General features: G+C 45.3%; 1 protein-coding gene across 2 annotated transcripts in view; it reads left to right on the forward strand.

Annotated features, from left to right (window-relative positions):
* The window catches only part of EPG5 (ectopic P-granules autophagy protein 5 homolog), a 244,378-nt gene that overhangs the window by 80,818 nt on the left and 139,439 nt on the right, over positions 1 to 24,121 (forward strand). For both annotated transcript variants that reach the window (XM_033935200.1, XM_033935191.1), the window contains exons 17-22: positions 2,697 to 2,837; positions 6,032 to 6,176; positions 16,765 to 16,962; positions 20,162 to 20,272; positions 20,602 to 20,724; positions 23,447 to 23,613. In XM_033935200.1, the coding sequence (XP_033791091.1) occupies positions 2,697 to 2,837; positions 6,032 to 6,176; positions 16,765 to 16,962; positions 20,162 to 20,272; positions 20,602 to 20,724; positions 23,447 to 23,613 (885 nt within the window). The remainder of the gene's footprint in view (positions 1 to 2,696; positions 2,838 to 6,031; positions 6,177 to 16,764; positions 16,963 to 20,161; positions 20,273 to 20,601; positions 20,725 to 23,446; positions 23,614 to 24,121) is intronic.

The raw sequence follows: 24,121 nt of genomic DNA on the forward strand, positions 1-24,121 counted from the left end.
TATCTGCCTCATTAAAAAAAAGAAATGAAAAGACAGGCAGGCATGTAAAGAAATGGCCGAGGGCCCCCATCCCGACAAACGTGATCCCCTGGCCACCCACAAATAGCAGGAGGGATGTCCACTTCCTCCTGCCACCACCTGATGCTACCCTCCCCACCCACGTGAATATGGCATGTGACTTACCCCCCCCCCCCCCCGATCGGCCCACCGCACCCCTGACCGGACTGGCCCACCCCTGGTTGGGCCTGGCCCAAACCGGCCCAACACTTCCTCTGTACTTAAAAGTTGGGAGCAGGAGGGGTGCTCAGTCCATCCTGCTCCTTAGGCTTCCCTCCAGCGCTGTCTTCCTGAGCAGGAGGAACCGCAAAGTCCTCCTGCTCCTTCGTTTCCTCCTGCTCTTGGATGACGCACCGTGAATGTGATGCACAGGGAGGAGCTAAGGCCCTGATTGGCTCAGGCGCCTCAGACTCCTTCTCCCTTGGGAGGGGCCTGTGACGCCTGAGCCAATCAGGGACTTCCTTAGGGCTGAGCCTAAAGAAGTCCCTGATTGGCTATTACTTTGACCATTCAGGGACTTCCTTAGGCTCAGCCCTAAGGAAGTCCCTGATTGGCTCAGGCGCCACAGGCTCCTCCCAAGGGAGGAGGAGTCTGAGGTGCCTGAGCCAATCAGAGCCTTAGGCTCCTCCCCGTGCATCACATGGTGCACCGGGGTGGGGCCTAAGGCCCAAATTCGCGGTGTGTCATCCAGGAGCAGGAGGAGACGAAGGAGCAGGAGGACTTTGTGGTTCCTCCTGCTCCGGAAGACAGCGCTGGAGGGAGGCCAAAGGAGCAGGAGGGACTGAACACCCCTCCTGCTCTCAAGTTTTAGGTACAGGGAAAGTGTTGGGCTGGGTCGGGCCAGGCCCGACCAGGAGTGGGCCGGTCGGGGTGTATTGGGGCGGTTGCAGTCGTTTGCGTGGCAGGAGATAGTTGTCATCCTTTCTGCCTTTTGTGGGGCATAGGCATGGGGGGGGCATTTTTTTTAGGGGGTTTGGGGAGGGAGGAGGCACTTCGGGAGGGAGGCTTTTTTAATTTTAACCAAGCAATTATTTTGCATGTGTAATACATGCAAACTATCTGCCTGATTAAAATTAAAAAAGCCGTCAGAAGCTCTGACAGCAGTGACAGGTGGCTGCTTCTCCTGTCACTACTGTCAGGGTCTGCGCATGCTCCAGGATCGCTCTCTAGCGAACCTGGCCATGGGTAGGGGGCATGTTAACAATCGTCCCCATTTGCATGCAGACCTTTTGTGAATTTGTCGGCCTGCATGCAATTGGGAATGGATTGGACACGGAATCGGAGGTTAGTGAATCTAGCCCTTAGAGTTGTGAAGAATGAGGACCCTCCCTTTATACACAAATGTTTTTTGGCCTAATTGGTGTACCACGTTGGGCTCTTCTGCCATTCCTCTATTCTAGAAACAAGAAAAAGATAACAGTTTTCTGAAAAAAATCAAATGGCAGCAGAAATTTCTCCTTAGTGTATATTCTGCTGTTCATTTTCTGTACTCCTTGAGTACTTGAGGAATAAGTACATGGTGACTTGGTGTGGGCTGCATAAACCATTGGCTTTCAAACCAATTGTGTAGTGGTTCCTAACTAACTTAGTTTTATCAGTACCAATACATCATTTATGGTCTGCATATACAGGCAATCCCCGGGTTTAGAACGGGTTCCATTTTTTAAACCGTTCTTAAGTTGAATTTGTATGTAACTCAGATCCTAGTATTTCCACCTCTTTGAGGCCCCTCTTGCATCCTTTTCCATCATTCCACTGTTCCCTCTCCCCTACCACATCCAACATTACTCCCTCTCATCTCTCTCTTCCCCATGCATCTCTACCTCAGTCCTCGCCTACTACCATGTCCAATAATTCTCTATCCCTCCCTATGCCATTCTCCTCTTTCTTCATTTCCCTATGTGCACCATCTCTCTTTCCCTCTCTGACACCCAATTCTCCCTTTCTATTCCCTCCCTCACCTCAGCATCTCTTTCCCTCACTCCCTCCATTCTTCCATCATATGACTCATGCTTCCTTCCCTTCATTCTGTGTCCCAAGTTCATGCCCCCTCCCGAGTCCCAATGTGCCCCTCTCTCTCCCTCCATTCTGTGTCTCAAGTATGTGCCTCCCTCTAGCGGGTGTTTACCTTCTTGACGGATCCCTCCGCCTTCCTGCCGCAGTCGTTTCTCTGCACAAAGCCGCGGGCGGTGGCTCCTACGCACGTCGGCTGAGCCGGAAGCCTTCCCTTTGATGTCGGCTTTGTGCAGAGAAATGACTGCGTGTTGGGACTCAGGTAGGGAGGCACATTGGGACTCAGGAGGGAGGGAGGGAAAGGGGTGTGATGGAACACCAAAGATAAAACAGAACCCCTGTTCGTAAGTACGAGTCCAATGTAAGTCGGATGGTTGTAAAACGAGGACTGCTTGTATTATATTGTTTAGAGTTCAATGGGGATAACCATATTAAATCTACCTAGCTATATCTAGAGAAGTACTTTCCATAGACCGCATCATAACTTTGAGGATTATTTGCTACATCAGATGAACCATATTGATAATTGCATTAGAGTGACATAGCAAATGGATGAAACCTTTTATCCACATTGTTTTAATTGTTATCTTAGGCTTGCTTCTCTTTTCCATGTGTTTTTCCTACAGCATTGAGAAGTTTTGTGCTGAAGGGATCCCTTTGTTAGGTTTACTTATTCAGTCAAGACATCTAAGAGCAGCGGTCCATGTGTTGGATAAGATATTGCCATTCTTTTATTCCTGCCAGTATTATCTTTTGAAGAATGAACAGTAAGTGTGCTTTTCACATTAAGTAAAATGTGTTCTTTTCACTTGATGCTGACAAGAGAGGCGCATTGGAGAGAAACTCAAGATTTTATTTCTGTACATTTATGTTTACTCTAATCTGAAATACTTGCTCATAGTGGGGTTACAGCCAAAATCAAATGCATTTGTATAAAGCAGCCAACAAATAACTGATCCCAAACTTCAAGCCAAGAAAGCCTCAGAGTACAAAAGTGTCTTCAATAATACCCACAAAAATTGAAGTGCAACGCTTACCCAGGAATAAGCCTGCTCTGCCATATAAAGTAACTTCACTTTTGTTCTATTTACTATTTTCTTGCCTTTTGGATTTTGTTTGGGGGGTGGGGCAAGGATGATGAACACTCTGACCTGGTTTCCACTGATGTTGTCATTTGAAAATGCTGTCAACCTTAAAGAAATAGTAGTTTTGCCAAAAGATACATCAGTTTGTATGCTGTTTTGTGCACATGAGAGATGAAGAGTTTGGATTTTGTTTACAGAGATATGATTGGGCTAAGCTGTATGATTTTGTTACATATTTTTATTGATTCTTTTGAATAAGTGGAGTGTGATTGTTTGTAAAAGGAGGGTAAGAAGATGAGTTTCAGAGTGATGGGTATTGGAAGTGAGCTATTACAGATAATGCTGATCAGTTCAAGGTCCTTAGTGAATGAAGTACACTTCTCCCTTTAAATCCGCAGTTTCATTATCCGTAGATTTGGTTATTCGCAATTTTTTTAAAAAATCAATTTTAATTTTTTGGGCCATTTTTAAGCCTTCTGAGACTCCCCAGAACGATCTTCCTATGCTCCTGCCCCGTGCAGATCACTCATAGGAAATGGCTGCCCCGTGCAGATCACTCATTGGAAATGGCTGCTGTGAGCTCCTATAGTCTCTCGAGACTACAACGGGAGCTCATGGCAGCCATTTCCTATGAGTGATCTGCACGAGGCAGGAGCGTAGGAAGATCACTCTTGCCCCGAAAGCCCACTAGACCACCAGGTGTGGTTCCGGGGAGTCCTAGAGGGCTTAAGATAAGGTCCAGGATTCCGGAGGAAGGAGGGGGTGGGTCAGAACCGGCCCAAATATTATTCACAGTTTTTTAATATTTGCAGGCCGGCTCTGCCCCTAACCCCCACGAATATTGAGGGAGAAGTGTAGATGTTATCCAGGACAGGATTATGAATGAGAAGTTGGATATTTGATGTATAACAGGGACATGCATCCTGCAGGAGGGGGAATAATTATTGTTTTACTTGTCCTGGAAGATGTGTTTTTATGTAGGGTGGAAAACATGATCCCAATATTATTGCAACCCACAATGATTCCTCGCTGAAGATTACGGAATATAAGAAACTATATGTTTAAACAGGTACATAGATGAAACTGCGTGAGACAATCGCGTGTGGATAGTGCCGGGCAGACAATCGTGCGCAGGAAGTCATCGTGCTGGATTAAAACACGATTTTAAAGACCTGCAAGGGTGTGTGTTTGGGGGAACCCTCCACTTTACTTAGAAGTGTTGGCGTTTCTATTGTGGGGGGGGGGGGTGTTGGGGGGTTCCCCCCCATTATAGAGGAAACAGCCTTTTTCTCTCTTTTTTAGAGAAAAATTACAGTTTCCTTTGTAATGGGGGGTTCCCCCCCAACGGGAGCGCCAACAGTTTCTAAATAAAGTGGGGGGTCCCCCATTCCCCCTCGGAGTGCTTTAAAATAGTGTTTTAATCCAGCACGCTGATGACCTGCGCAATTGCTTAGCATTGTCTGCGCGTGATTGTCTCATGCGGTTTTGACTCGTCACCAGTAAACATATCAGGATAACATTAAGATGTCTTTTAAGCAGAAGCCATCCTACTAAGTACTGCTTCTGTGATTTTTGAAAAACACTTAAGTAAAAGTTATACTCCCGCTGTTGGGGAAAATTGAATGTTGTTGCATGTCAAACCACTCTGCCAGATGTTGATATGGCTATACAGTGGTGCCTCACACAACGAACTTAATTGGTTCCAGGAGCAAGTTTGTTATGCGAAAAGTTCGTTATGTGAAACGCGTTTTCCCATAACAATACATGTTAAAAAAAATAATTCGTTCTGTAGCATAAAATATGCTAAGATGACATAAAAAAAGATAAATTTTTTGTTATTATTTTTATTTAGATACATCTAAAAACATACATCTCCCTGTCCTTTTACTTCCACTATCTTCCTATCCCATCTCTATTCCCTTTTGTCCCTCTCCCCATGATCAATCATCTCACCACCTCTCTCTGCCCTCACCCTCAGGGTTCAAGATTGCTTCCACTCTTTTTCCTGTTGTTCTCTCTGCCTGTCACCCTATGATTTAGCATCCCTTCTGCCCTTGTCCAATATTTCCCCTTCTCTCCCTCCCTCTCATCCCCTGCTCCAACATGTGCTTTCAGCGGCCTTCTCCCCCCTTAAGCGTCTTTTCTTCTCCACTCCACCTTTCCTCCCTCCCTGCCTCCACCTTTGTGGCGCTTTTGCACCCGACCGACAACAGAACAGGCCCGGTCGGACAAATCTCCCTGTCCTGTAGCCGCGAATCTAAATTACCTTCTTACAGCAGCTGGATTATTGAAGCTGCTGTAAGAGGTAATTTAGATTCGCGGCTACAGGGCAGGGAGGTTTGTCGGCCGGGCCTGTTGTCGGTCGATCGGGGGACCTGACCAGCTGTGCACATTCTTCGGGGCGGACCGCCCCCTCCCCCCTCTTTCGTTCGCCATTGCCTTCTTCCTACCTGCCCTGCCGCAGCCGCACACAGCCGACCGGAAGTCTTCCTGATGTCAGCGCTGATGTCGGAGGAAGGGAGGGCTTTGCTTAAGCCCTCCCTCCGACGTCAGCGCTGACATCGGGAAGATTTCCGTTCGGCTGTGTGCTGCGACAGGGCAGGTAAGGAGAAGGAGACTACCCTCGCGGCTCGACCAACCCCGCTGCGATCCAACCCCGCAGGAACCCCGGAAGGATGCAGCTCGGGCGACTTCGTTGTGTGAAACGAAGTCCGTTGTACGAATCAAGACATAAAGTTCGTTGTGCGCAGCGTTCGCTGTGCGAGGCGGCCGTTATGCGAGGCACCACTGTATTATTTTATAATGTACAAAAAGGTAAAGTGTCCTGAATTATAGTAAAAATCATAGGGCTAATACATTTGTTTTGCGATTTATAGGTTTTTGTCTTATATCCATCTGTTCCTCCACTTGGACAGTGGTGGCCCTCAAGGAGTTACTCAGCAGGTGACTCAGAAAGTTGCACAGCACCTTACGGGAGCAAATTATGGGGAAAACATTAGACTCTTCAGCAGCATGATTCAGGTGAGAGTGTAACAAAAACCTCTTGTAGAGTGTTGGCATGCCTTTTATGGGCTGTAAACTAATTCCCGCTTCTAGTGTCTGCTGTATGAAACAGTGCTTTTGAACATCAGGCCCGTCATTTTTATGGTGGGAAAAAAGGTTTCAATATCTAGGCCAAGTCAGGTTCCAGTACATATAAGACCAATAGCATTTCTCTATTTGAATCTCCAAAAGCTATGCCAAAAAACTGGGTGAGATGTAAACCAACCCACAGATAAATAGTTTCATAGTTTATTTAAAATTTGATTACACGCCTATCAAAATTCTAGGCGAGAGTACAATCTTTATAAAAATAAGGGGTACAAAAGTTTAAAACACAGATATCTACAACCTAAGGACAAACCATACTGATTGTACATGGCCACACAAGCAGCGAGATTAGACCGCCAACTCTCTACTTTGCTGATAACGACCCCTGACTACAGAACATTTAGAAAAGAAATAAAAACCATACTATTAAAAAAATCCCTGATACCCAACAATCAAAACCATCCTAACGCCTCCCCACTCTCTAAAACAACCTAACGCCACAAGAACCACCTCATCTCTATGAACCAAGTTGACTACCCCCTAACTATTCTATAATTCCTCTGGAAATGGCCAGATAGATCCTTTTTGTAATCCGCCTTGAACCGCAAGGTAACGGTGGAATAGAAATCATTAATGTAATGTAAAGGTGTAAAGAACTACAATAAAGTCATGGAAGAAAACATATAAGGAACAAACACAAGGAATGGGAAGACACATATTATGGCGCTGTATTTCTTTTAAAAGAAAGAAAAGAGACTATAAAGGGCGAGTAGCAAATTCGTAAAGGGTACCTGGCGTCCGTAGACATCTTTAAACAGGAAAGAGTATCTAGTGTTCATAGCATCTTTGAACAAAAACCATTTTAAGGCGCCTTTGAATTTCTCTAAATTAGTTTCTGATCTAATATGTAGAGGTAAAGAATTCCAGATTGTGGGAGCTGTCACAGAAAATATTGTTGTACGGCGAGTGCCGATTATTTTCAATGAGGGTATAAAAAGAAGATGTTGGTTTGAGAATCTAAGTGTCCTAGGTGGCTCATGAGAGATAATCAATTTATCTATAAATGCTGGTTCATTCGTTTTAGCGTTTTAAATATTATCAGGGATAGTTTATATGTTATTCTATGGGAAATAGGGAGCCAGTGTGCCTTTATCAACAACGGAGTAATGTGGTCATATTTTTTTAGATCCTGTAATAACCTTAATAGCGGTATTTTGAATAAGTTGAAGACGCCGAATCTCTTTCTGTAATATACCCTTATATAGAGAATTACGGTAGTCAACTTTCGCCATTACAAGTGAATGTCAGCTTACTTCTCTTCCATTTCCTCCGAGAAAGACAGAACATTCTGGTTAGCAGATGAAAAGATTCAGGTAGCATCATTTAGAACAACAAGGCATTGGTTTTTCAATATCTTCTAGATGAAGATAGCTGATTTAAAAATCTGAGGTTAAGCTGGCATTGATGACTATTTTCTAGCGCCTCCAGTTTAAATTGGGCCATGGATCAAACCATAGCCTCTTATCCAGCTTAGCAGTTCCAGATGACACTTAGATATTAGACAGTGTTTACAACTTCTCGATATACACTGTGCCTAGGTTGAATGTTATCAACATGTAATTTAAATTGTACCCTTCATTTTCTGACAGTATCATCCAGAAATATCACTAACTAGATGATCGGGAAAGGTCATTCTAGTGGCTCCATATTGGCCCCTCAGACCATGGTACATAGATATGATGTGTCTTCAGTTGGGTCCCGGTCTTCGGTGCTTCCGGACCTTCTTTCTCAGGGTTTAGTATGCATAGCGGATCCAGATCGCTTCGAGCTTATGGCTTGGTTCTTGAATTTGAAGTGCTAGAGCAGAAAGGATATTCAGAAGTGGTCATTTCCACCCTTCTCCATTCTAAGAAGCCGACGAGATGGAAAAAGGACCCAATGGAGGAAAATCACCAGGCACACAGGAAAAGCCAAAAGGAATGCCACCGAGAGGTTAGAAAAGCAAAAGGGGTATACGAAGAGGGGCTGGCCAGGGAGGCAAAAAACTTCAAGGCATTCTTCAGTTACGTAAAGGGGAAGCGACCGGCAAGAGAGGAGGTGGGGCCGTTGGACGATGGGGACAGGAAAGGAGTGATTAAAGAGGATAAAGAGGTAGCTGAGAGGTTGAACATGTTCTTCTCGTCGGTTTTCACGAGCGAAGACACATCTAATATACCGGACTCAGAGGAGCTCATGAGTGGGGAACAGGCAGAAAAATTGGAGCACATAGAGGTAAGTAAGGAGGATGTCCTGAAACAGATAGACAGGTTAAAATGCGGCAAATCACCGGGTCCGGACGGGATCCACCCAAGGGTTCTGAAGGAACTAAGACAAGAAATAGCGGGCGCAATCCAGCATGTTTGCAACCTATCCTTGAAAACTGGAGAGGTACCAGAGGACTGGAAATTGGCGAATGTCACGCCTATCTTCAAGAAGGGATCGAGGGGTGACCCCGGGAACTACAGGCCGGTGAGCCTGACTTCAATTATAGGGAAGATGGTGGAAGCTATGATCAAGGTCAGCATTTGCGAGCACATCGAGAGAAATGGCCTACTGAGAACAAGCCAGCACGGATTCTGTAAGGGAAGGTCATGCCTAACGAACCTTCTGTATTTCTTTGAGGGAATAAGCAGTCGGGTGGACAATGGTGAACCCATAGACATCATTTACCTCGATTTTCAAAAGGCTTTCGACAAGGTACCACATGAAAGGCTGCTTAGGAAGCTGTGGAACCACGGGGTGGGTGGGGATGTGCACAGATGGATCGAGCACTGGTTGTCGGGTAGACTGCAGAGGGTCGGAGTAAAGGGCCAATATTCTGACTGGCGGGGAGTCACGAGCGGTGTGCCACAGGGATCGGTGCTGGGGCCGTTACTCTTCAACATATTTATCAATGACCTGGAAAAGGAGGCAAAGTGTGAGGTTATAAAATTTGCAGACGATACCAAAATGTGCGGCAGAGTTAGGTCCAGGGAGGAGTGTGAGGACCTGCAAAGGGACCTGGACAAGCTGGAAGACTGGGCAAAACAAATGGCAAATGCGCTTTAACGTGGAAAAATGCAAGGTCATGCATATAGGGAAAAAGAACCTGTTGTTCAACTACAAATTGGGGGGGCATTGTTGGGAGACAGCAGACTTGAGAGAGACTTGGGTGTACTGGTGGATGCATCACTGAAGCCATCTGCACAGTGCGCAGCAGCCTCAAAAATAGCCAACAGGATGCTGGGCATCATAAAGAGGGGCATAACAACCAGGACACGGGAAGTCATCATGCCATTATATCGAGCGATGGTGCGTCCACATCTGGAATACTGCGTTCAGTATTGGTCGCCGCACCTCAAGAAGGGACATGGCGGTACTTGAGAGAGTCCAAAGGAGAGCAACAAAACTGGTAAGAGGGCTGGAACACTGCCCATACGCCGAGAGGTTGGATAGGCTGGGGCTCTTCTCTCTGGAAAAAAGGAGGCTCAGGGGAGATATGATAGAGACCTTCAAGATCATGAGGGGCATAGAGAGGGTGAACATAAGAACATAAGCAGTGCCTCCGCCGGGTCAGACCACAGGTCCATCCCGCCCAGCAGTCCGCTCCCGCGGCGGCCCGAACAGGTCACGGCCTCTCTGAGTCACCAGAAGGGGCCCCCTTGCCACCTTGGTTTCCCATTGAGTCCTATCTTCCCATCGAAGTCCTAACCCTCCGGTCTTGCACATCCACGACCTGGTTGGATTTCTATACTTATTACTTGGATAGCTTTCTATACCTGTGTTACATCCCAGAACCTCTCTCAGTATCCCACGATCCCCCTATCCCTCAGGAATCCATCCAATCCCTGTTTGAACCCTTGTACCGTACTCTGCCTGATCACTTCCTCCGGTAGCGCATTCCAAGTGTCCATGACCCTTTGGGTGAAAAAAAAACTTCCTTGCATTTGTTCTGAACCTATCTCCCTTCAGTTTCTCCGAATGCCCCCTCGTGCCTGTTGACCCCTTCAGCCTGAAGAATCTGTCTCTATCCACCCTCTCAATGCCCCTCATGATCTTGAAGGTCTCTATCATATCTCCCCTGAGCCTCCTCTTTTCCAGAGAGAAGAGCCCCAGCCTATCCAACCTCTCGGCGTATGGGCAGTGTTCCAGCCCTCTTACCAGCTTGGTTGCTCTCCTTTGGACTCTCTCAAGTACCGCCATGTCCTTCTTGAGGTACGGCGACCAATATTGAACGCAGTATTCCAGATGTGGACGCACCATCGCTCGATACAATGGCATGATGACTTCCCGCGTCCTGGTTGTTATGCCCCTCTTTATGATGCCCAGCATCCTGTTGGCTTTTTTCGAGGCTGCTGCGCACTGTGCAGATGGCTTCAGTGATGCATCCACCAGCACACCCAAGTCTCTCTCAAGACTGCTGTCTCCCAACAATGCCCCCCCCCAATTTGTAGTCGAACAACGGGTTCTTTTTCCCTATATGCATGACCTTGCATTTTTCCACGTTAAATCGCATTTGCCATTTGTTTGCCCAGTCTTCCAGCTTGTCCAGGTCCTTTGTAGGTCCTCACACTCCTCCCTGGACCTAACTCTGCCGCACAGTTTGGTGTTGTCTGCAAATTTTATAACCTCGCACTTTGCCTCCTTTTCCAGGTCATTGATAAATATGTTGAAGAGCACCGATTCCTGTGGCACACCGCTCGTGACTCCCCGCCAGTCAGAGTATTGTCCCTTTACTCCAACCCTCTGCAGTCTACCCGACAACCAGTGCTCGATCCATCTGTGCACATCCCCTTCCACCCCGTGGTTCCACAGCTTCCTAAGCAGCCTTTCATGTGGCACCTTGTCGAAAGCCTTTTGAAAATCAAGGTAAATGATGTCTATAGGTTCCCCATTGTCCACCCGACTGCTTATTCCCTCAAAGAAGTACAGAAGGTTCGTTAAGCATGACCTTCCCTTACAGAATCCATGCTGGCTTGTTCTGAGTAGGCCATATCTCTCGATGTGCTCGCAAATACCGTCCTTGATCATAGCTTCCACCATCTTCCCTATAATTGAAGTCAGGCTCACCGGCCTGTAGTTTCCGGGGTCACCCTTCGATCCCTTCTTGAAGATAGGTGTGACATTTGCCAATTTCCAGTCCTCTGGTACCTCTCCAGTTTTCAAGGATAGGTTGCAAACATGCTGGATTGTGCCCGCTATTTCTTGTCTTAGTTCTTTCAGAACCCTTGGGTGGATCCCGTCCGGGCCCGGCGATTTGCCGCATTTTAACCTGTCTATCTGCTTGAGAACATCCTCCTTACTTACCTCTATGTGTTCTAATTTTTCAGCCTGTTTCCCACTCATGAGCTCCTCTGAGTCCGGTATATTAGATGTGTCTTCTCTCGTGAAAACCGACGAGAAGAATGTGTTCAACCTCTCAGCTACCTCTTTATCCTCCTTAATCACTCCCTTCCTATCCCCATCGTCCAACGGCCCCACCTCCTCTCTCACTGGTCGCTTCCCCTTTACGTAACTGAAGAATGCCTTGAAGTTTTTCGCCTCCCTGGCCAGCCCCTCTTCGTATTTCCCTTTTGCTTTTCTAACCTCTCGGTGGCATTCCTTTTGGCATTTCCTGTGCGCCTGGTGATTTTCCTCCGTTGGGTCCTTTTTCCATCTCCGGAAGGACACTTTCTTGTCGTTTATTGCCCTCTTTACTTCTGTTGAGATCCAAACTGGGTCCTTTGACCGCTTGTTCTTGCCGCCTTTCCTGAAACTTGGGACGTACATTCTTTGTGCTTCCTGCAGGGTGTCCCTGAATAGGGTCCAGGCACTTCCTACAGTCTCCATCCTAAGGATGTTTTTGAGCTTCCTCCTCACCATTTCCCTCATATCAACATAGTTCCCTTTCCTGAAGTTGAGCGCAGTTGTTGCGGTCCTCCTTACTGTGGGTATCCCCCTTTCTAATGTGAATCGGATCGCGTTGTGGTCACTGTTGCCTAGTGGTCCTCCCACTTCTACCCCTCTTGCAGGCCCCCCTAATCCGTTTAGGATGAGGTCAAGAGTAGCACTCCCTCGCGTCGGTTCCCTGACTAGTTGCTCCATGAAGCAGTCCCTCACAGCTTCTACAAATCCTGTTTCCCTAGTGCAGTTGGAGTGACCCGTACTCCAGTCAATCCCCGGGTAGTTGAAGTCCCCCATCACTGTTACACTTCCAGTCCTGCATTCTTGTCTCAGTTCAGCTTCCAAGTCGTGCCCGATTTCCTCCGGCGTACCAGGTGGGCGATAGTACAGCCCCAGTTTTATGCCTGCACCCTTGTTTCCCGGCAATTTGACCCATAGCGATTCCAGCCCCTCTGCCTTCTTTGCCATATCCATCCCGACCGAGTAGATAGAGTCCTTTATATATAGTGCTATGCCTCCCCCCTTCTTGTGGGTCCTGTCCCTCCTGTAGAGCTTGTACCCCGGCAGCGCCACATCCCATTGATTCTCCTCTGTCCACCATGTTTTTGTAATTCCAATTATATCCAGGTCTTCCCCCTTGGCTAAGACCTCTAGTTCACCCATCTTGGCCATGAGGCTTCTTGCATTTGCGTATAAGCACCGCAGGTCCCGTCGTTTTTCCTCCACCTCCGTATTTACCTGGGCCGCCTCCCCTTGAATTTCAGGCAGTTCTGTGCTTCTGCTTTGCCCTCAGCCTTTACCCTCGTAGCTTTCGGTTTCCCCACATTTCCACCACCCCACTCCCCCGCTTTTCCTCTGGGTTTTCTAGCCCTACCGGCCCCCTCCTGGGCTATCATCCCTTGAGCTTCTGTTTGATCCCCCTCTCCTTGTGGCACCCCTATATTGCCCTCAGTTTTCGCCCTCGTGCCACCCAGTCCCCCTGGGTCTCCATGCCCCTTAGTCTCCTCCCAGCAAGCTCCCTTTACCTGGTGTTTCCCTCGCTGTCTGATCATAAGATTCACCGGTCTCTCTACTTCCTCCTTGCAGTCAGCCCGTTCAGCATCTGTTCTGGATACTGTTGTCCGAAGCGTCAACATCAGATCAGCTGTCGGCTTTCCCCCTCTCCTCAGTTTAAAGCCCTCTCGATCTCCTTCCTCACATTTGCTGCCAGTAGTCTAGTTCCCGCTGTGCTCAGGTGCAGGCCGTCTCGCCGGTAGAGCTTGCTCTTTCCCCAGAAGGACGTCCAGTTCCTCACAAAGTGGAAGCCCTCCTCCTGGCACCATCTCCTCAACCATGCATTCACAGCCTGGAGGTCTGCCTGCCTCTTTGCATCTGCTCTCGGTACAGGCAGGATCTCTGAGAATGCTATCCTCCGGGTACTCCGCTTCAGCTTTCGTCCCAGGGCCCTGAACTGGTCAGTCAGTGTGGCCATGCTGAAATTCCTCCGGCTCACATCATTTGTTCCGACGTGGATTATCACCGCAGTCTCCTCTGTCTCTGCTCCGTCCAGGATCTTCTCGATCCTATCAATGACATCTCGTGTCTTGGCCCCTGGGAGACAAGTCACTAGCCGGTCCTCCCTTCCTCCAGTTACGTGACTATCTACCTCTCTCAAGATCGAGTCTCCCACCACAATAGCAAACTTCCCTTTCCTCAGCAACCTCCTCTGTCTCAGGTCCATGTCCTCAGTGTAATGTGGTGTCTCTCCCTCGGGGTCCCGGTGAGTCACGGTCTCCTCCTCTTGCGTGATTTCTCCGCTAGGTCCTTCCCCGGTGTCGCCTTGTGGATCCTGGGTCTCGTCTGCCGACATCTGTCTGTGCAGCTGATGGTCCTGTTCCTCCACCTTCCTCCTATAGGCCTCCTCGATGAATCTCTCGAGGTCCCTCACCTGGTCCACAATGGGGTCTGCTCCGTCTGTGTCCTTGGTTGACCAGTTCGTCTCCTCTGTGTTGCGCAGTCCCTCCAGTCCCTCGAGTTCCTGGACCTAACCCACAATCTGCCGACCTCCATCCTCAGGCTTTCCAGTTCCTGACACCGACTGCATATGTACTCCCGCCTTCCCAAGGGGAGGTAGTCGTACATATTACACTCTGTGCAGTATACCGGAAAGTACCTCTGGGATCCTGGGTCCTCCATTGCTCTCGTGAAGTGCTGGTGTGTTCCTGCTGTGGGTAAGAGAGAGAGAAAAGAGAAAAGAAAGTGAATTACTTGGCGTTTCTGGCTCCCTCTCAAGGCTCCTTCGCAAAGGCGCTCTCGCTAAGGCGAGCGCCGTGCGCCGAACGGAAAGAAAGAAAAGGAAAGAAAAAAAAGAAAAACGCTGCCAAGGCTTGCCTCGTGCCCTGGCTCCCTTCTACTTAAAGGGGGAGCCCGGGCCCGATGCAACCTATGACGCGGGTGGGGGGGGGGCGGAGCTAACTCTCGCCGCGACCCCGGTCTTGCAGCCTGCTCTGGCTGCTCTTCCTGCCTTCCCCTCTGCCTCTCCTGCTCCTGCAAAGGAAAGAAAAAAAAGAAAAACGCTGCCGAGGCTTGCCTCGTGCCCTGGCTCCCTTCTACTTAAAGGGGGAGCCCGGGCCCGATGCAACCTATGACGCGGGTGGGGGGGGCGGAGCTAACTCTCGCCACGACCCCGGTCTTGCAGCCTGCTCTGGCTGCTCTTCCTGCCTTCCCCTCTGCCTCTCCTGCTCCTGCAAAGGAAAGAAAAAAAAAGAAAAACGCTGCCGAGGCTTGCCTCGTGCCCTGGCTCCCTGGATAGGGACAGATTCTTCAGACTGAAGGGGACAACAAGTACAAGGGGGCATTCGGAGAAACTGAAGGGAGATAGGTTCAAAACAAATGCAAGGAAGTTTTTCTTCACCCAAAGGGTCGTTGACACTTGGAATGCGCTATCGGAGGAAGTGATCAGGCAGAGTACGGTACAGGGATTCAAACAGAGTTTGGACGGATTCCTGAGGGATAAAGGGATCGTGGGATACTGAGAGAGGTGCTGGGATGTAATACAAGTATAGAAGGCTAACCAGGTAATAAGTATAGAAAGCCAACCAGGTCGTGCATGTGCAAAACCGGGGGGTTAGGACTTCGATGGGACAATGGGACTTCAAATGAGAAACCAAGGTGGCAAGGTGGCCCCTTCTGGTGATTCAGACAGGTCGTGACCTGTTGGGCCGCCGCGGGAGCGGACTGCTGGGCAGGATGGACCTGTGGTCTGATCCGGCGGAGGCACTGCTTATGTTCTTATGTTCTTATGACTACAATCTTGGCCTGTGCTAAGGCGTGGAAGACTTTTCAGCATTGGTGCTCCCAAGAGCATGTAGAACTATTTTCAGTTCTGGTTTCGATGGCGTTGGCTTTTCTCCAAGCCGGCCTTGACAGGGGACTAACCGTTGCTTCCCTTCAGGTCCAAGTCACGGGGTTCTCTTGGTTCAGGGCTCGAGACCACAGACCTACACTGGTGTTTCATCTGAAATCACCAGATGTCTGAAGAGTGCTCTCTGCATCAGATCTGATTACTCCACCGTTTCCTTTTGAGATCTTAATGTGGTTATATGGGGTCTCCCCAAAGCCTGCTGAGCCTCTGGAAGAGGCATCCCTACTGGGTTTGACACTAAAGACAGTCTTTCTGGCAGCTGTGACCTCAGTAAGATGAGTAGGGACCCTTTCCTTAAAATCTTGGAGACTGGAGTCTCTTTGCGTACTGTTCTAGTCCACTACTTCTAAGCAACAGGACCAGACTTTGAAGATGTTAGATATGAGTTAGATATGAGTAGAGTACTTCTCTGGTATCTTGAGGTCATTAACAAATTTAGGCTCTATGACCATCTGTTCTTCCTGTACCTGTCTGGTGTTTTATTCTGTTTGTTCTCTTCCAAGTAGGTATCTTGGATACCAGGCAGCCCTTTGGCCCCTGAAGAATACTGTAAAATATATTTTTAGAGTCTTCAAGGGTTTTACTTGAGCTCCTTTGATGCTTCTGTTAGCATTTAGTTGTTAATTTATTGTTCCAGTGTTCATTTGTTAGAGCAGAACTGTTTATTGGTTGGGAAGTTTCCCATTTTCTTACTTCACCTAGTCTCGGGGGAGCTCATGCTTGCTTGGGAACTAACTGTAGGTAGCAGTAGAGCTCCCAATGAAGATCAGAAAAAATCCAGAGTGGATTCCTTCTGCAGAGCTAGCATGAATGGGGAAATTACCCGCTTGTCCAAAATGACCCACCTATCTACTGGAAAAGATATTATCAAGGTAAGGACGTAACCTCTTTTTTTTCTCTTGCACAAATATCTACATAGTATTTATTTGAAACAAACTTGTCTGTTGCTAAATGTTTTAGAAAGTCTGTCCCATTTGTCATAGGCTTTTAGTAAGTAGACCCTGTAAGCACACAGTCTTCAGGTACCTGACAATGTTGCTTCATCTTTACCAATGCGATTTGTAATACATTGGTCAAGAGTTCATTTTCCTCATTCATTAAACATTGCTTTTACAGAATGGTATCAGCAACTTTGGTCATATTCAACTGATGACCTTTGTAAAAATATCTGTACTTCATATAGAAATAAACCACGTTTTTGTCTTGTGTTTGCAGACTCATGTTTTTGCAAGCAGTCAACCTAATGAAGTGGGCCCTGAAGCTGTTTTGGAATTCTGGGTTCAGGTTTTCACAAGTCAGCCACTGTGGCACAGAGAGAAAACAATCCTATTTCTAATGGATCATCTGTGTGAAGCTGCTTTTCGATGCATGAAAGAGGACTGTGTGCAGAAGCAACTGTACCAGCAGCACAAGGTAACACCGTTCCCTTAACCTTAGTTCTATGTAAGTGTCCATGTGATATTGTTTTGTTTATTCTAACCTTGAGATTCATAGCAAAGTATACTGTCCTAGCTGCTGTCAGAAGTTTATCATTCTCTGCTAATGGTCCTAAAGTTTTATAAGGAGCTAGTTTGGTTGCATAGGTAGCAGAATGAAGTGATCCATTGGGACCAGGCCTGATTACTATTTTGCCCCATACAACATAGAAACATACAGAACGATGGCAGTGCTCAAATGTAGATGGCATGATCTGATGTTAATGGGACTCAACACAGTTTGAGTTTCGGCACGTGTGCCTTCCTCGGGAGTCCAAACTTCCAAACATCATATCAACTACAGAACTCTGGAACAACCTCTCATCCCCACTCAGAAACTCAAGCTCCTTCCAATCCTTCCGCAAACACTTGAAAACTTGGCTCTTTGCAAAAATCTAATCACCTCCCATTCTCCAGTATTCTGTCCCTCTCTTTCCTCTTAGTCCCTCTCCTTTATCCCTTATTGTAGTTCCTTTCCTCTTAACTCTGTAAAGCGAGCTCTGCGCTTGCGGAGATGGCGTGGTATACAAACCTAAGGTTTAGTTTAGTTTAGTTTAACTAAGTATAGGGCAATGTGTCAGTCTTTGTAAAAATGTATTATTGTCAAAGAAATATAAGAGGCTAAGGAGAAATCCACAATATGGTGATAACTAAATCCCTTTTTCCTCCACCCCTTCCTGAGTCAACTCTTTCATAAACAATAAAAATATAACATTTCCTTATTGTCCTCCTCAGACCAGTTCAGATGTTTGGGTTATATTATCTTGCCAGCAGGTGGAGACAGAGGATTAAGAACTGTGATGTTATCTCTTAAAAATCCTGTGTAGTCCTCTGACCAGTCAGACTCCAGCAGTTGGTAAAACAGCTTTTTTTTTTTTGCAGCCTAGTGTGGCCTGGTAAAAAGACAATTATTTGTTTTCAGTTAGTCTTTTTTTTCGGTTATTAATAAAAGGAGGTTTTTAAATGAAGGTAAGACTGGTTCTGCCACTGCAATACTTGTAGCTTAGGGGTGTAGCATCTGGGAGTTCCAAGTCCCTCCCCCTTCCTTTTTGTGCCTTGGCTGCTTTTTTTCCTTATTTGGGAAAGTTCCTTGAATGCCCAGGCTAAGGTTATGTCAACAGGCAAAAAAAGACTTATTTTTGAAAGCAATGGCTTGTCTCAGCAACTGATAGAGAAGATTTCACTATTTTATCAAGAAAGTGAGGGTTGTTATTGATTTGTTGAGTCAGACCATTTCCAGATTAGTGCTCAGGCAACGTGCCTCTGTGATGCTGTGGATTTTGCTATGGCAGCACAGCTGGAAAGAAGCAAACACTGCATTGTCTGTGTTGGACGCTGACTGGCTTCTGCTTCAGTAGGGCAGTGTTGAGCATCTGATGACAGAATGGAGAATTGGATCTCTGATAGTCAGGGAAGTTTTCGAGTGGTGCAGTGTAAGGATATCTCAGACTGTCTGGTGGCTGTGTGCAAATGGCGTGAGGCAGTAGCAGGAGACTAAACTAAACTAAACTAAACCTTAGGTTTGTATACCGCATCATCTCTACATTCGCAAAGCTCGACACGGTTAACAAGGGTTAGGGTAGAAAGGAACTCCAGTGAAGGGAAAAGACAAAATGAAGAGAAAATTTAGGACAGAGTAACCAGAGAGAGGAAGAGTTACATTTTTGAAAATAACCAGGTTTTCAGAGACCTGATTTTGACTGGAACCACAGTACCCAGGCACACATTTCAGCAATGTATTATTATTTTTTATAAATCTTTATTCATTTTAAAACCAAAAAATAAGTGCAACATATTATACAGTCATTTACACTTTAACAGCACTTAAATTCAATCAGAATTATATTCTATGGCAAATACATATATCATCCCCCCCTTCTACTTATCCAAAAATTAGCACTCAAATTTGAAAAAAAAAATCTTCCCACCCACCCTGGATGTGTATTATCAAAGGGGAAAATCAACAATCACTCCTTAAAGAATTTTGTCAATGGCTCCCAAATATCCATAAATTTCCTATAATGTCCCTGTTGTACATTGCCTATATAATGCCTGTGCTGACGCGGCCAGTGTTTCGTGGACTATATTCTAGGTCCACTGCTTCAGGGCCAGTAGCCAAGAGACATTAAGGCATCTATAATAAGATAGAATAATTAATATCATACTAAATCACGGATTAAGCATAGATCAAAATAGTACTTACTACGTGTTTCAAAACTGCCAAACTTTCGCAAACATTGGCCCTGAAGCAGTGGACCTAGAATATAGTCCACGAAACGCTGGCCGCATCGGCACAGGCATTATATAGGCAGTACAGACAGTACACTAACTAACTAACTAACGGGATGTTCAAGTCACAATGAAAACTGTCTGAGATAAGTACTTCAACTGTCAATTGTTTTCTAATCTAGAGAGCAATGCATTTTGAATAAGTTAAATTTTGTAATGTTGAACTTTTATTACATTATTTAAGTTTCACTAAAGAAAAAGTTCTAAAAAATTATTTAAAAATCATAAAATCCAGGTTTTTCGGCCCATGACTGGAGTATGGAGCTGTAAAATTACGCTGACCGTTCAGTCCATGATAGGACTACGCATATGCTCCGAATCTGAGGCCTTTTCCTGGGGATAAAAAACTAAAAATGATATATGTCTGATGCACCTCTCATATTAAGTGGTATATGTTTTATATATGAGTATAGTGTATTTTGACCACTTGGGTTGATCACATTTAGGTTCTATAATATTTAACTACCCTGTTGTATGGCCACCATATGTTCCATTTTAAAAGTGTAACAAAGAGATTCCCACCAAAAAGTATAATTTAACTGATCCCAGTTTCTCAAAATAAGTTGTATGGCAACCCCTGTCATTATAAAGAAAAGTTAGTTATTCCGAGCAGATATTTGGCTTTTAGCCCTCATTAACGTACCAAATAGGATGGTATCTTACGTCAATGCCACTAGATTTTCCAATATTTTGTTCACTTGATCCCAGATGGATCTCCAAAATTTAAGTATCAAGGGACAATAGTACAATAGATGATCCAATGTCCCAACTTCGAGACGACAGTGCCAGCACCTATTAGACTTGGAACTATCTAAAAAAAATGATTTTTGTCTGAATCTCTTTTTCAGAATGCATTAGGTTATCACTGTGATCGCAGTCTTCTATCGTCACTAATGAACTGGATTGTTGCAGGAAACATGACACCTTCATTCATTGAGGGATGTTCCAACCCCTCTCAGGTAAGGCAGCAAACACCTGACAAGTGAAATAACGGTAATTTTAGGTTAGACTAGTTTCTTGCCCTCCGAGCCATTCAGGTTTTCAGGATTTTTTTTTAATGAAAATGAATGAGCTCTATTTGAACATATTGGAAGCAGTGCTTGCAAGTATATCTCGGTCATTAAATAATATTGTGTTATCACTGTATCGTAGAGATGATTTTCCAAGAATGTGCACTTCAGCATTGGTTGCCATTTTGAAATACGTTAATATGCTGCTTTTTCATTGCAGTATATGTGACATGAGGTTTTATTTGAATCCTATGTTCATTTTATTTCTGTGGCTACAGGTTTGGTTTTCATGGACTGTTTTGAATATGGAGTCTATCTTTGAAGAAGATTCCCAGCTTCGCAGAGTTGTTGAACGGGAGTTGGTCAGCAACCCTTCTTTTTCTCCAGATCAGGCACTTAAGGTGAAAAAATTGATTGAATCTTTTCTGTAGAGTAGACTGTGGGATATCTTTTGTTTAATGGGCTATAAAATTTGAGACAACATGGATTCGCAAGTAAGTCATATGAAACGGTTCTGATTGACTGCCTTGACTGTGTGACAAGGAAAAGCATGTGGAGAATACTCTGAGGACCTTTGATGGCATAAAGACTGAACATATACTGGAGTGTTACAGGCATCGCTCATCCTCCATGGGGCTGCCATAGTTACAGGAATCATGTTTCCTTCCTCAGGCCTGAGTAGACCACCCCTTTTGTATGCCTAGCCTCATCTAACCCTGATATAAAAAAAAAAAGGGATTTCCATCTGCAACCCCTGTGATCAGATCCATTGTAAGCCATAGGGCTGTACAAAGAATGCTTTATGGAAGTTTTATTTCTTGCAATCTGAGTAAATTTGACTTTTTGAGACGCTTTACAGTAGTTGGCGATCCTCGGCGCATCGGATATTTTGGTTTATGATAGTTTATTCTACAATTTTTGTGGCATATTTTTCAAACCTTTTTTCATCTTGGACCCCCGACGAAGGTTTGTCCGAAACACGGACCGTGTCGGGTCCCTTGTTTGATAAAAAGGTTTTTATATATATTTGTCACAATAAATTTTGCCTGCATCTTGTACACATCTGCAGTTCGTTTTTGTTTGTTCCTGGTTGGTATTTTTTCTGCAGATAAGGTTGGACCCCTCCTTCCTTTTTTTTTTGTTGCTCTTTGCAATCTGAGTAAAACCCTAGACCAGGGGTGGGCAACTCCGGTCCTCGAGGGCCAGAATCCATTCAGGTTTTCAGGATTTCCCCAATGAATATGCATTGAAAGCAGTGCATGCAAATAGATCTCGTGCATATTCATTGAGGAAATCTGAAAACCCGACTGGATTCCGGCCCTCAAGAACCGGAGTTGCCCACCCCTGCCCTAGACAAATGTTTATAGAAACAATACCACTTAAACAACTCTTTCTGATGAGACTAACAGGGAGCATGTTGAGGAATACATAAATATAGTTAGGTTTCCTCTACTGCAAAGATCTACTTCATATCTCCCTACACAAGTTTTTATGGAGAAGTTCTATATCTGCCTCTCTCCTTTCTGTAACTTCTCTTTTTGAAGTGAGTGGAGGTGGTGGTGCTGCCTCTCTAAATTCTCCTATAATCCTAAAATCCATATTTCTCCATGTTATTTTCAGCTTCCATTGAAAGTCTGGATACAAACTGGTATTTATCTCCCTTCTTTATCTGTTCGTGCAAGCTATTTATTTATTTATTACCTGTATACCTTCACGGGGTGTCAGGTCAAAAGCGCGCCGGGACAAAGGCACGCGCAGACAATTGAGCGCAGTGGGAGGTGCGCGCCGCACAAAATTACTGTTTTTACGGCTCCGACGGGGGTGTGTGTGTGGGGGGGAACCCCCCACTTTACTTAATAGAGATCGTGCCGCGTTGTGGGGGCGTTGTGGGGGGTATGGGGGGTTGTAACCCCCCACATTTTACTGAAAACTTCACTTTTTCCCTGTTTTTAGGGAAAAAGTAAAGTTTACAGTAAAATGTGAAGGGTTACAACCCCCCAAACCACCGACAAAGCCGGCGCAATCTCTATTAAGTAAACTGGGGGGGGCTCCCCAACAAAACCCCCCGTCGGAGCCCCTAAAAATTGTAATTTTCTTCGGCGCGCGTCTCCGTCTTGCGCTCAGTTGTCGACGCGCACCTTTGTCTTTCGCCGACTTGTCTATGAACCCTTCACGGTTCTCTGTGAATACTAAACAAAAGTGTTCACGGTTCTGCATTTTCGTAGCAACTGCTTTCCTTTTCTGTCTTACAATCCCTCCTCTGTTTTCTTATTTCATTGGCTTATCTATTATTTATTTAAAAAATTCCTATTCCGCCTATCAACTAGACGGATTCCAAATTCACATACATAAAATAAAAAACAGATACAAATTCAATAAGTAAAAGTAATTTTAAAACAATATGTCCGAACTTCATTTTAAATTAGTCTTAATGAGAGGACTTACCAACATCTCCTTACTTATAGAAAGCTTTAACAAAATAGGTGAGTCTTCAATGATCCAAAATAAGAACATAATCTCAGTGACCCATTCATTGCATTCCATAATCTTGGGCCGGCTGCCGAGATTGCCGACATCCAGCTCTTTTTATAATGCACGTCGTGAAGCACATTCAAGGGACAATCTCATTGCCATTTGTGAACGCAATTCATGGTTTTGAAAATATTTTCTCAAGGCCTGAATCAGATACTGTGGTGCCTCCCCGTTGAGAATGTGATATAGTACAGTCAAGATTTTATACTCAACGGGCAACTAACGTAATTGTTTCAGTACTGGAGATATTTGTTCCTGTGATCATCCTTGCTGCTGTATTTTGTACAACTTGTAAAACACGTGTCCTTGATTTTGTCACACTCAGAAATAAAGCATTACAAAAGTCCAGTTTGGTAATAACGAGACTTTGGATTACCACTTGAAAATCTGCACAGAATTAGTCTTTTTACCTGGTATATCTTGGCTCTTCTGCTTCTTCAGATATAGCAATATTGCTGGCGACAGAGTGTATATTCCTAAGACTCATTTACTAGCTTAGATACACTGCATAATGGTGACAGAGATAATAAAGAAATCAGATATGTTAATGCTGTAGCAGATTTCTTGATTCTACTTTTCTTTCTTTTACAGAAAGCTCAAACCCATTTAAAGTTGCCCATTGTTCCCTCTCTTCAAAGGCTGATGATTTATCGTTGGGCTCAACAAGCACTTGCTACACCAGCAGATCACCCTCTTTTGCCACTTATTTGGCAAAAATTCTTTCTCCTCTACCTTCACCGACCAGGACCACAGTTTGGGTAAGCTGCTGATATACTGGAAAGTCTGACATCATGTAACATTCTTGAAGTTTGCATCTTGATTATAAATATTAGAAACTTTTTTCTCTGCTAAAGTTTCTTTAGCTATCTTCTTAAAAATATTTGGAAGAGACAAAAGGGTCTTCATTTGATTTGCCCCTCCATACCTTTTCTCTGCAACTGGCCTGAGAACCTTCTTAAGCTTGGCCCCACATAGGTCAGTAAAGTCCCAGTTTGTGTTTCTGTAGTATGTTTTATATGACTTTATATACAGTGATCTTCATCAAGATGTGCCATTAACATCTACCTGTCTGTGGAACTTGTTTTGCAGCCATTTGCCTCATTAGACAGTAAGACAGCTATTTGCTCTCTTTATATTAGGGCATGAAGCAACTCATCTCAATTCAGCCAAAATTTGGTGGCGTAAAATAATGGCCAGATTTTAGACACACTAAGGGAGGGCATTTTTCAGGCAGTTTATGTAGGTAAAGTGCTTTTTACCTGTATA

Source organism: Geotrypetes seraphini, chromosome 1 (assembly GCF_902459505.1).
Source record: "Geotrypetes seraphini chromosome 1, aGeoSer1.1, whole genome shotgun sequence".
Taxonomy (NCBI): domain Eukaryota; kingdom Metazoa; phylum Chordata; class Amphibia; order Gymnophiona; family Dermophiidae; genus Geotrypetes; species Geotrypetes seraphini.